This window comes from Vanessa atalanta, chromosome 28 (assembly GCF_905147765.1).
Source record: "Vanessa atalanta chromosome 28, ilVanAtal1.2, whole genome shotgun sequence".
NCBI lineage: Eukaryota > Metazoa > Arthropoda > Insecta > Lepidoptera > Nymphalidae > Vanessa > Vanessa atalanta.
Genome location: NC_061898.1, coordinates 2,096,016 through 2,110,088, shown reverse-complemented (window position 1 = coordinate 2,110,088; position 14,073 = coordinate 2,096,016). Strand labels below are relative to the sequence as shown.

General features: G+C 33.9%; 1 protein-coding gene across 3 annotated transcripts; it reads right to left on the bottom strand.

The window, feature by feature from the left end:
- Positions 1–763: 763 nt before the first annotated feature.
- On the bottom strand, positions 764–11,780 carry LOC125074624 (glycerophosphodiester phosphodiesterase 1). Of its 3 annotated transcripts, none has more exons than XM_047685993.1 (9): positions 11,630–11,780; positions 8,447–8,661; positions 7,874–8,052; positions 7,207–7,312; positions 6,636–6,728; positions 6,360–6,460; positions 4,980–5,108; positions 4,670–4,805; positions 764–4,033 (listed from the first exon to the last, which is right to left on the bottom strand). In XM_047685993.1, exons 1-9 carry the CDS (start codon positions 11,778–11,780, stop codon positions 3,923–3,925), a joined length of 1,221 nt encoding a protein of 406 aa, XP_047541949.1. In that variant the 3' UTR covers positions 764–3,922. The 3 variants fall into 3 exon arrangements, with proteins under 3 accessions (XP_047541949.1, XP_047541950.1, XP_047541951.1); XM_047685994.1 differs by having other exon boundaries at positions 764–2,937; positions 11,630–11,762; XM_047685995.1 differs by lacking the exon at positions 11,630–11,780 and adding an exon at positions 8,962–9,024.
- Positions 11,781–14,073: the final 2,293 nt, after the last annotated feature.

Genomic DNA, 14,073 nt, shown 5'->3' with positions numbered 1-14,073 from the left:
TTTTTTTTTTGTCATCGGTTGACGGACGGGTAAATGGGCCACCTGATGGTAAGTGGTCACCATTGCCCCTAACCATTTTGCTTGTATGAAATTTTAACCATTTCAACCAAAGCGCCAACTTTGGAAACTGAGATATTGCGTCCTTTGTGCCGATACACTGACTCACTCACTCTTCAAACCGGATCACAATAATACTAATTATTGTTATATAGAATATACAATGGTATGGTACCTGCCCATATAGATCTACTGTGTCTTCATTTGTCATATCGCTAAAATAAAAGTTGAATCTATCAGCCCTCTTAATTAAATAAAACATTGTTTTAAAAATCTCGTCTTTCTCTCTCAGATTAAAATGTCGATAATCGCGATTCCAAATTTCAACTATAGCTTTAAAAAACTTATCGCAAGAAAACAATCTAATGAATTATTGAGACCAAGAATAAGAAAGTAAATTCAATAAAGATTCATTTCAGGCATTTTTATACACATACTGGACTTGTGACATTACCACACAAGCCGTCACGCCCCAATTTTCTCTCTCGAGGGATAAATTAAACAAGTAGCGTATGGCCTAATTCCAGAGCAATTTCATCATAATCGGTTCAGCGGTTTAATCTTTCGCATTTATAATATTAGTATATATATAAATAATTTTACATACCTCGTTATAAAGCACCTTTTAAAAATATACTTTTACTAAAATACGACACTGTTATTATTGGGATATAAATAAAAATCTTCATTTACTATATAACGTTTATTGAAATCAATAAAATAAAATAAATTAAACAAAACATCGACACACACACATCGTGCTTACAACACTATACTGATTCGACACGCAACAGTCTCTAAACTAAAATGACAGAACTATACACATGCCATCTCTTTCTTTAGTATGAGATAAAAATGAGATATGTCAAAACTGTCAAATCAGTTTAAAAATTAAAAGGCGAAGTCATGAATCAGCATATTTTACAATAAAATGTGCAAAAAAAACATTTGGTACAAATAATACTTCGAATTAAAAATAACAGATAATAAATTTAAATTAAAATATCAAAGACGAAACAAACATTTACGTTCGACTCACTTTGTTCAATATTAAGGTACAATTTTTAATCTTTTGGCATTCGCCGCGTATTAACTAAAATAAATAAAAAATAATAATCGATTTACTCTATGGTAATAACATCTTGGTAAAATAAATTATAAAAAAAAAATATATATCACATGTCAAAATGACAGATTCATTGAATATTCGCGGTAAATACTTAATAGTTTTAATTTGGCGTATGTAACGCAATCATATTTTTTATTAAGCATCGCCAAAATTTCTTTCGATATGTGGCTTTGATTAATTATGTATCTCGATATATTATCAAAATGTATCTAAATAGTGGCCAACCGTTGGCTACAAAGTACACGCACACTAGCAAAGTAATATGACGTTTGACGTAGCTGTTACACTTCAAGATAATAAAGTTTTTCGCGCGTGACATTGGCGAAATAATCTGCACAAATAAAAGCCAGAATAAAAAAAAAAAACTGGTCGTTCGTTTTAAATTTTTAGAAGTGCAACACTCAATCTAGACTTAAAATAGTTATGATCACGGTTCAAACCGAAATAAATATTTGTTTACAATTAAAATAAATAATTTAATGAAAATCATCTTTGGAATGAAATAGACTTAATTATCTGTGATATTGAAAACGGTTCCGAATGAACTCCTGTCATAATATACTATATTTTAACGACAGAAGTAATACAGATAAATAAACCTTACCAAACTGTTATATTTAATGAATCTTGATGAATATATATTTATTTATAACACAACACCATACCAATAAACTACATAGAACACACTTTAATTTTCAAGGTCAAATGATATAATTCGAATTAATCGACATTGGACCTATCGTTTATTGACAAATAGTTGTCGTCTGCGGTTTCTCTCGCTTTTTAGATCTTTCAAATTCGATTCAGTCGTTCAGACAGATAGATTTTTATAATAGTAGAATAGATAGTTGATACTCCTTTGTAATTAATCTATTATCTATACGTAATTGGACAATACTAAAACACCGTCACACGTGGGATCTCTGTCATATACATCGGATGTGTACGAATGTTTTGCATATCGACAGACTATCGATAGGGAAGGTGTTAGCGATAGTATCGATAGTATTGTCACGTGTCAACACTATCGATATTATCGATAACTCCCCATTAGCAATACTATCGATAGTATTGCAAAAACCATTACTTTAAAACTAAACTATCGATAGTCTAAAACTACCGATACTAGTAGAGCTATCGATATTATCGATAGTACTATCGATATCCTGAATAGTTTTCGAGGTCAACTATCGATAGACAAACTGTCGATAGTTCTGCAACGCTGGTACGAATATTTCAATTCTGTCAAATGAATCGTATTGTACAACAAAACCAAACAATTTTAATAAAATCCGATCACTGATAATGTGTTCATCTTTTCAATTGATCACGACTAGTACTCTGTACTTGTAGTAGCACTTCGTTAAGTATTCAAAACTTTTGCTCAAAACTTTACAGATACTTTAAAAACAATTAAAATAGATCATCCAAAGCATCGCGCAATCTGCTGAGCCGAATTCGATAAAACTTTTCCTGTTTAAAAGCTTAATATATTATGACAGGAGCCCGAGCTATAAAAAAAAAACAATTCATACGTAATGACTTAGTCAACAATAATGAAAAAAAAAAAACAGTTAAAAACGAAAAAATATATTAAATTCAGGCGTTTAATTATGTCATTAATAAAACATTACAATTTTCTATAAATAATTCGTTCTTCTCCGTCACAGCGTAGAACGTTCTAGAAATAATCTCAATCATTTATCCGTCTGTGTCTCGCAATCTTTAGTAATATCACGTCGCTCCTCGACCTACAAATATCATTTGTTACAGCTTTTTTTTATAAATTATAAAAAACAGATTCCATTTTTAAAAAGTGTACTTTTTTATAATGTTAACATTATTATTACACATTGCAACACTGGTTTACCACTGATTTACTAATCTTGTCAATAGAGGGCGCTAGTTGTAGTAATCGAGCTAACGAAGTTTTCTTGAAATTCGTTACATGTTAGTTTAAAAAAGTTAATCTATCATTAGTTGAGGACCATGGGGAAACTCGTGACACAAAAACGTTTCCACAGTCAGACTATCCCCTGGTAAATATTCACAGACTAATCACTTCTGACGCCATATTACCTAAAGTTCATAGTAGTAATCGCTCTCTTAAGCCTACTCTAACATACTTAGGTATCTGGCATGGTCTGAGATATAAGGGTGACAGATGATGACAGATGTCATTTGGGGGGGTTGGCAAATCCTATAAGTCAAATTTACAGACATTCTAAACATAGACAATGTACGAAAATTTAATAAGTTAATAGGACAGGTATTAATTTATTAATTATTCGATAATTCCAAATAAAATTTCGTCTATCAAGAGGCGTCAAAAAATTGGTCGCCTTTAACCAAGTTTTTTGAAACATTTTATCCACGGACAAACCCAGACATCTTAAATATCAACCAAGTTTACCAATAACATTAAAAAACATCCTTATTTTATACTATTCAATTGCTGTAGGTTTTCGTAAGTATAATTTAAAAAAAAATATGACGAAACGACGTCACATAAAATGTACTTTCAACATAGGACTTGAAATTAAACGCCTAAATTTAAAATTGAACCTTATTACTACGGTATTTGGTTGGATTTCGTTTGTACTTTATTACGTGACAATACCATCTCAATAAATAAATATATATTATGAAAATAAATAAAATATAAATAATCGATGAGTAAGAAAGTCTATATGTTACAAATAAGACATGAACACTACTGTTAACTTTATACTAAATCTAGTTCTGTCCGGACGTCATGCGTTTTTCCGTCTCTAATATTTTATCGACAATCGGTCCGGGTCGGAGAGAGAGACTCGATCTTTTGTCTCGCTCTTTTTTTTGTTCGACCTGTAAATATTAATATTAGATACACAACGAGGTTTACGTAGATAAGTCCTACAAAAGTTGAATCAAAATTCGTGGAAAAAATCTCGAAAATTATTGAAATAACATCGTTTTCCGTCTCGCATTTTTAAATTTGGAACGTTATTTGTTTTTTTAATATCGACAAATAACCAGTGTCTAATCGTTTTTATAAGAAAGAAGAAAAAATTAGATTTATATAGATACTTATTTTTAAATAAATTTTTGAAGACTTATTTTTAAAAAAAGCTAAAGAATGTGATAACTCTAAATATACATATGGGGGCTAAAATTATCACAAATAGTCACCCCTATCACCTCCTAACTGGAATACGACGAAATGGATATATGTATATTAACTAAATATAAATAAACAGACAAAATGAGATAAAATACGGCAAAGAATGATTTCAATTCAACATATATAAACATTATACACAAAACATATACTTTTACAATTTAAAATAGGGAGGTAGACTCACAAATTGGCCGTCTGACGGTAAGTGACTCACTCATTTTTGCACCGGAATGCCTGTATTCAGTGGTGACCACTCACCATCTCGTGTGGCCCATTTGCCAGTCCGTCTGCCTAAACATTATTATTATTTAGATCCGACTCACCTCGGGCTCGCCCATTAGAGTGTTGGAGAGGTACGGAGCCTTCAGAACACCTCGCCAGTAGAGTTTCTCCAGGGGCCTGTTAACGCACCAGCCCACACAGCGGACACCCAACGACCGCCAATAGAAGACTTCGCTTCTGGAATACAAAAAACAAATCGTAATGATGTTTCATTTTTCTTTCGAGGTTAAATTACTGAACCGAATTCGAAGAAAGTGGCATAAAGGAAGCTTGAACTTCAAGGACAAACTGAGTCCGTGACCGGGGAGTCCCGCCGGTGGACGGCGACGTCCATGTACATGATGTACTCACGGGCTGGCGGCGTCCTTGTGCAGCAGCACGGCGCTGGCGGCGGCCCAGCGCGCGGCGCGGCGCCACGCCAGCGCGTGCAGCGCGTCGGCGCCGCGCAGCGCCGCGTGCAGCGGCAGGCGCTCGCCGAACCTGCCGACGGGCCGACCTCCTTAACTTAACCACGTGGGACCCGATTCTAATGGATTTCAGTGACGCTTTCCCCGAAGCTAATCACACTGACTTGGCGCAAAATTGACTGAGATGGATAACTCCAGTCGTACTAGAGAACTAAGAATGCGAGAGGTTGAAACAAATTTTTATTAGCATTAGCAGCCTGTAAGTTTTCCCACTGCTGGGCTAAAGGCCTCCTCTCCCTTTGAGGAGAAGGTTTGGAGCATATTCCACCACGCTGCTCCAATGCGGGTTGGCGGAATTGAAACAAATTATTTAAAATCGAAACCAAACGCAACTGCATTCTGGTGTACCACAGGGTTCTCGTCTTGGCCCCAAACTATTTCTACTTTCCATTAACGATGTGAGACTGCATTAAACATAGTTGCTTTCAATGTATTGAAAAAAAAAGATAGATAACCCTTCCATTGTACCACATGATGGTAAATAGTCAGCATCACTTTCAGATATTGGCACTAGAGAAATTGCACATATGAAAGAAATTGCCCATTGCCCGCCCATATGAATTAGAGAGAGCACCTGTGATTCACACTTGCACACTACACTTTGTCCTGTGTAACTGACTGTAGTAACCGTCATGAGAAGCTATAAATTTTCTAAACAAGTGTCCAGGAGTTCATAACATTTGGACCAACAAAAAAAAATGAATTTGTTTAAGATTTCATAAATTATTAAGTAACAAATATTAATTAACATATATTATTTAAGAATAATTATTCGTCAGATTCATAAGTAAAATTAACAAACGATCCGCGATGTATGCAAAGCAATGAAACAAACTCGTGACGCATTCGAAACTCGAATGACGCGTTTATTTCAAAATGGCGTCCCGATAGTTTACAATCCCTGCGACGGACGCGTTCCGGTACCAAAAAACGCAAACGATAGCGCTTTGCGTCGTTAAAATATGATCCGACTAAATTAAAGAGGTTGTTACTTTCATATAACCCGTCTATATTTCATGTCGATTGAATATGGTCAATTTATTATTATCTCGCAGTATAAAATGTTTACTTAGTAAAAGATGTTTGTTTACATAATTTATAGCTTCTCGTGACGGGTACTATAGTCTTCTTTGCAATTGGACAGAACGTCGACATCATCATCAGTTACAATTTAAGCCAAAACAGTCACACTAAGTAATACTGTTTGATAGTAAGATAATATATGCACGGATACCCACCAAGGCCTCACTGAAGGATAACTTACCTAGGATTACTTGGACCGTTCTCAGCATCATAGTCTTGCGCGCTGAAGCAATACGGACGATAGCTGATGGCGCCCACAATCTGAGGATCTTTTTTTCGTATCTAGAAAAAAAAAAAACTTATTAAACCGCAACAATAAATTTCTCATCATCTCACAGGTCTTCACAATTAAATTCAAATTCCTTAAAGAAGCATTACACTTATTTGTTGATATTTATACCTGAAAATGTAAACCTCCCCCCACCACTAATAATTATAAGTCTATATAACTATTTACCTGATATAAGACGAAAGGATTGAAGGTCGTCACAGCAGCAAACTTGTACAGATTTGGACGGGATGCAAACGTATCGAGGATACCGTTTATAACCTGGAATTGAGACAAGAATCATTAAATATATTAACCATTCTTAAGACAACTGCTTGAGACCTATTATACTTAGGTATTTAGGCATGTATTTCTCGGTGATAGGGCTTTGTACAAACCCACCTAAGTTGGTACCACTTAATCATCACACATTCTACCCCCTAATAGGTTTACTTTGCAGTATTGTTCAAATTTGAAGGGCCCTGAAATTCTTTCATTGGAATAGGATATATATGTGACTTTGTATAAATACTTAATGTTTACCATAAACAATGAATTAATTACTTAGTTATTAAATTAATAAAAGTAAAAATCTTTGTCTATAGTCTACATAAAACAAAATAAAAGATAACATTGTCACTACCATCACAATTATGTGCAAAATATCAGCTCAGATGCTTGTTTTAAAATCCAATTTCATGATTAGCATACATCAGCTAACCATTCGTCAACTTAAGCCCAATAACTAAACAATGAATACCTGTTTGTCTTCTCCTTTGACATCAATAATCATCCTAACTTCATTTGAAAGGAGATAGTCGAGGGCATCTTCTAGACGGCACAGGTGGACCTCTTTGAACTGATGTCTGAAATCGTTCCAATGATAATAAATAATAATTAATGACAGTCGCGTTCACAATTAGTTGTATAACAGCCAAGCAACTTAATTAAATTTGATGATATTTTGTATGAAGCAAACTTGAACTCCAAGGAATTAAAATCAAAACTGCATAAAAATTCATTGTGTACTTTTAAAAGCTCTTAGGGTACAGAGTGCAGGAAATGACTTGGTTTTCTATGTACCTTTTTGTACTAGTCCTCTATGTACTTGCTCCCAAGAATCCACTACACGTTTTGCCATTTAATAAATTACATATTGGACACAGGGATTATGCCAATGTAAAAAAAAAAGTTAATAGAAAATTGAATCAACATTAACTGTGATGTGAAATTTATCTTATATTTTGAGATAATATTTACAATTCTTTTTTTTTACACCAGCAGTAAATGACTTTTTTTTTTTTGTTAAGATGTATATTCTCGAGCCTTTGCTTTATAAAATTTTAACCCCATCATTATGAGTAAGCACTATTGAATATACCAAGTTCTGTTGCTGACATTAGTTAATTATAATAAGTATGACTAACCTATTGGGATGTGTAGCACCAACATCTATATTTTTTATATTATCCCAGTCCATCATCTTGACATCAGTTATGGTACCCCCAGTCAGCCTCTCCAGACCTTGATCGTGTAAGAGCACTAACTGACCATCCTTCAACGTCCTCACATCCAACTCTACGAAATTACAATCTCTCTCGACACACTGAAACCAAGATGACATATTTTTTTTTATGATATTGGTTAGTGGACGAGCAAATCACCACCTGGTGGTAAGTGGTCATCATCGCCCACAAACAATGGTAGTGTAAGAAATATTAACCATTACATAGCCTATGAGCCACCTACCTTGGGAACTAAGATGTTATGCCCTTTTGCCTGTTTTACACTGGCTCACTTACTCTTCAAACCAGAACACAACAATGCTGAGTACTGCTGTTTGGCGGTAGAATATATAATGAGTGGGCAACAAAGCCCTATCACCAAGTAAAATAAACGTATTTTTCGAGATAACAACACATATAATCAAAATTTAAACACCGGCTATATTTTACATTCGAAATTCAAAAATTTAACTTTAACATTCAATGAAAACTTACATATTTAAACGCTTCCAAAGTATTCTCCGGTGCATCAAAGCCAGCTCCTCTATGTGCGATGCATTTTACCACTCTCTCGGGATACATAAGCCCCTCCTTCGATCCGGGCTCCGGTCCGAATATACTCTCAACATTACTCTGATCCGGTTTCCTTAACCTCGTCAAATAATAAACAGCGATTCCTAACAGGCCCACATCCACTCCAAGCGGCAGAACTGCTTGTAAAGTCGAAATAAATGTAAATAAAAATGATATTACATAATATATACTACTGTATATGAAAGTAAATATCGTTAAGAACATATTTTCGATCGTTCGTTTAAACTTATTATCTAATGTGTGTTATGTGTTATGAATTTCGAAAATAAAAAACATTTGTACTACGAAGGCGGGGCTTATTTGACATTGACAGATATTAATGGAGCGTTTAGTTACTGTATAATTATTTTTTATAAAAACGATTCAAAATTTATCTTAAAATTAAAAGTAATGATTTTATAGGTACTTTAACTTACATCTTTTGATATAAAACATGTCAGGTACCTTAACTATCAAATGAATTTAAAACGTCCTTCGTACACATCGCACGTAACCAATCGGAATAACTTGTGAAAATTACTGATAATATACTCCGTGGCAGATAATAGATTATAAGAATTATTTAGTAAATTTTATTCAAAATTAAATTTTAAATTTTACAGGCAGATACGCTCGGATTCATAAAAAAAACTCGTCATAATCTTACTTAATATATTTTACTTGTAACAAAATTTACAAATAAGTACAAACTTAAAATACATTTTTTCTAAGAATCTACATTGATTTTTTTAGTTTCAAATATTCCTACATGTAAACGAAACTAAATTAAAAAAATACAACTTGCTAAGTAATACATATAAATAACTAAATAAATTTAGTTAATTTTGTTTATAAGTCATATTTTTGAATTCATTCATGTTTGAATTTTTCTAGTATTATATCTATTGATTATAATCGATACAATATTTCTAATTATGAATAGAAATGTCTCCACAACAGACAAAACGCTGGCGCCAACGAACAGAGCAGTAGTACCCCCAAGAGAAGCTTTAAAAAAAAACCAAATAAATGTTATTTAAAAATATTTACAGAATAATGTTGTTGTTAATAATTTAACAGGTTAGAATAAAATATACAGTAACACCAACACACTTCTTAATCAATAATTAATTAATGAAATTAAAATGAAATAATAACAAAATTGTTTTTTTTTTTTTTAATTTTGGTTACATACAAAAAAGATCATCTATGCTGAATATCACGTCGCGATGAAGTCGAAATTTTGGCGGCATCAATGTGAATCTGACAACCGCTTCCGCAGGTTCCTCCAAAGTCTCATTCATGTTTATGGAAATAAAAGTGACTTCAGTATTATTGACTATAATTATCTCATCTCATATCGTATAAAGTGTAATATTACTGTAGTATCGTATCATATCTTATATTTAAATAGCGATTTTTTTCTATATATATCTATATATATCACTTAAAACATCGGTTGTGGTCTCATTTTGAAGAGCTCCAGCCGTAGATGTGCAGATATAAATAAAGGGGATTCTTGATCGCAATTTACTTGACTCTAATTTGATATTGATACGATTTAACAAATAATTTATTTTAGAGAGAAGAAAAAAGTTACTAGTTAGGCTGGCTAGAGAGCGGTACTACGGCTGTATAAGAAAAAAGACGAAAAGGTAAACATTCTAACTGGACTAATGTATACTATTTGATATTAAAAATTTCATTCAAAAAAGGTTTTATCATTTTGGCGCCAAATGTAGATGAGTGACTTGCAGTTTACAATGAAATAAACTACCTAAAAAATCTTTTAAATAATCGCGAAGTTTCGCGGGAGATCCACTAGTTTGATTTAAAATTGTAACTTATCTCTTAGGCCTGGGTTTCGGCCAACATTGGGTCAGTGTGCCTCGTTACAAATAACTGTTCACGATGGCATACTATTAATACGGCACTGGCCGTTTGATATTCTATGAACATTTAGCCCTATGTATACTCAGGCCTAAAACATACGGGACGCTAACTCAAGTTTAAAATATCAACCTTGATAAAACTGATCAACGGCCAATTAACATAAAACGTTTAAGATACGATCTCAATTATATTCGGTTAACAAGTAGCACATAAGCGCCCAGCTGTTATGGCATATAATAACTATTCTCAATTATATGTATCTTACTAATTTATTTACCAATAACTTATTTCTATTATTCATTATTAATAATTTCGTTAATCATCATAGTAATAAATTACGCTGTGAACAATAAATTAACCTTACTAGTTCGTATACTGACTTCCGATTATTTTTATATGAAGAAGGTAGGACGCGGCAAAGGAGCACTTTTGATTGTTTTAATAATTTCCGGCACAACGTTACGCTGTCCGATTATTATAAATTGAAGTGTACCAATTATTGGACTGTGTTTTATTTTCATAAAACCCACAAGTGTTAACAATTCCGATCCAACTTCGACCGAATCGCAACTGGATAGTTGCGTTAGTGATATAGGACAACGGTTGAACGGCAACGATTTCGATTCGATTGCGATTGTGACAATTTGTTAGATTTTACGCCCAGTACATTCACACGTTTCGTTTTGCAAACGATTAAGCATATTCATTTTAAAATCACTTCTTATTTTCACCGGCTGCATTTCATTAGGTTATTTAATAAAACAATAGAGACTTTATTTATAAATGTTGTTTAACAGGTGACATTTTGTTATCTTTTGTGTTGTGTAACAACGGTACTTGAGCGCAAAATATTCTGCCAATGTCGTATCAAAGAACCGATACATAGAAGATTAATCGGCTTAAAAAATTTAGCAGATTAATGACGATGAGTAGAAATTTTTTTTTGCAACATTAACATAATATATATTATATTTAGCACAACATAATAACACTGATTCCTTTACATCTGTCATTATTGTTTGGACATTAGACTGAAGAATTGTTTAACAAATTTAAAAGTAATTTAAATATACATTGTAACTACTTAATCTTTACAAAGCTATGCTATCACAAAACTTATATTTATATTTTTATAGATACTCTGAAACTACGTCGTATAAATTTTAATCTTTACGTATAAAAGAACCTAAAATTAAAAAAAAAGAAGCTCACCGAATAAGGACCTTTTTGGTATGTGAATAATAGTTGAGCTCGGCGCACTGCGGCATGCAAGAGCATTTAGCAAGGTTCTTTGGTAAATTGATGAGTATCTCAACGTTTCGTCCAATGCACGCCATGCCATGCGCGTCACACACGTCGCCATCTTGTTTCGACAAACAATTACAAATTAAAAATATAATAATTTTATTTACTTAACTTTTAAACACATTTAATTTATGACTTTGAAGTAGGCTTTTTCGATATAACTAGATTTGTAAATACATTGTCATTATTGACAGATAATTTAAAAAATATAGGACTCATAAATGATATCAAAATAGGTTACAAGCATTTTTTTTAAATATATTTTATTTAATGCAAGTGATATTTTAAGGTCATTTTAGAGAGCAACGAAATGTTTTTATATGTGTACTTTATGTATTTCTGGCAAATGGACCACGTGAAGGTAAGTGATCACCACTACGCATTGGGACTGAGAAGCATATAACAATCCTGTACATCTAATATAACCTTCAAACCAAAACACAACAAAATACAAAGTATTGCTGTTTGGCGGTAGAACATATGATAAGTGGTGAGCGTCTCCCGATACCGGATTAGTAAGCTGAAGTGGCAGTGGGCTGGCCATATTTGTCGTAAAACCGATAACCGTTGGGGAAAACGTGTTCTAGAGTGGAGACCGCGTCTCGGCAAACGTAGTGTAGGACGTCCTCAGGCACGGTGGAGTGACGATTTGCGCAAGACGGCTGTCAGGAGCTGGATGCGAGTTGCCGAAGAAAGACCGCAGTGGCGTGCATTTGGAGAGGCCTATGTCCAGCAGTGGACGAATGCGGGCTGATGTGTGTGTGTGTGTGAGCGTCTCCCGAGACGGGCTAACATAAAGCCAACTGCTGGTGGGACTAACTTGAGTTTGGCTCACGCCATTGCCGAGTTCTGCCATAAAAATGCCAAATTGTGCCGTTACAAACCGTAAAAACTCTAAGGTAGTAAATCACGCTCGATTTTCATACTACCTATCTAATAAACATGCGTTATTTAGCCTACTCTAAATAGATTTCCAAGTGGAAACCACTTACCATCAGGTGGCCCATCCATCCACTCATATCATTAAAACAAAAAAAAAACAATAAAAAGCCGATACATGTACCCGTAGCTCCACAATAAATAACATTAAAGAGCAACTAACATGGATTTAGTACTAGCATGCTATGAGACTGCCTTTTGATTTCTCTTGTAGGACAATTAAATAAATAAATAAACAAACAAATAAATAAATAAAAATAGAGGACAACATCACATACATTACTCTGATCCCAATGTAAGTAGCTAAAGCACTTATGTTATGGAATATCAAAAGTAACGATGGTACCACAACCACCCAGACCCAATGCAACATAGAAAACTAATGAACTTTTTCTACATCAGCTCGGCCGGGAATCGGACCCGGGACCTCGGAGTGGCGTACCTATGAAGATTGGTGTACACACTACTCGACCACGGAGGGCGTCATACTCAAAGATTTCAATTGTCACTGCCAAGAACTTTCTAGAAATTTGAGGACAATTCTATTAATATACAAAAGTTGTGTTACGTTCTTGATTCTATTCCGATCTAACTTCGACTTTTCCTCACAAAAATAAATCTAAACTTAATCGTAACTGAGGACTAGATCTATTTATTTACATCAGATATTATACGATTCCGATCCAACAAAGAATAGGGAAACGGTTGAACGGCAACGATAACGATTCGATTGCGATAAAGTGATAATGATTGCGTGTTCAAACCCAAGCAACTACTGAATTTTCATTTGCTTAATTTGTGTTTATAATTCACCTCGTGCTCGGCGGTGAAGAAAAACATCGTGAGGAAACATGCATGTGTATAATTTCAACAAAATTCTTGTAGATGTGAATCTACCAACCAGTATTGGTGCAGCGTGAAATGTGCTCCTAACCTTCACATCAAAGCGGGAGGAGGTCTAAGCCCAGCAGTGGGAAATTTACAGGCTGTTATAAGTGACAATTTACTCGTAGCATTGGCGATCAAGCTTGCTATTAATAAAGCGTTTTAAGGTAAAATATTTGAGATGACTACTTATCTAATATGGAAGCAACAAGCATGTATATTACGTCATAAAACTAACCGCCTTTGACGTTAAAATATGGACGACAGCCGCAGAACATGACCGCCATACGGCTACGGCAGTGCATCTGACATAGGCCGAAGCTATATGCCTGTATTAATGGAAATAATAATAGCCTTTATTTCTACTACAAAGAACTATTACATGAGTACTCATTCTACGTTAATATAATGTTTATTAATATTATATATTTGTTTTGTGTATATAAATAAATATATATTAAATAATAGTCGCCTCTGCGGCGTAAACCTTTCCGTACATCTCTTTCTCGTCTCTTTTGCACCCGATC

What these genes read in the sequence shown, in the direction of transcription:
- LOC125074624 (XM_047685993.1), bottom strand. Translation starts at nt 11,780, where the DNA reads ATGGCGACGTGTGTGACGCGCATGGCATGGCGTGCATTGGACGAAACG. An exon ending in CTTTGGAAGCGTTTAAATAT is followed by an intron (nt 8,053 to 8,446) that starts GTAAGTTTTCAT and finishes TCTTGGTTTCAG; the next exon opens with TGTGTCGAGAGAGATTGTAA. An exon ending in AACGGTCCAAGTAATCCTAG is followed by an intron (nt 5,109 to 6,359) that starts GTAAGTTATCCT and finishes GCCCGTCGGCAG; the next exon opens with GTTCGGCGAGCGCCTGCCGC.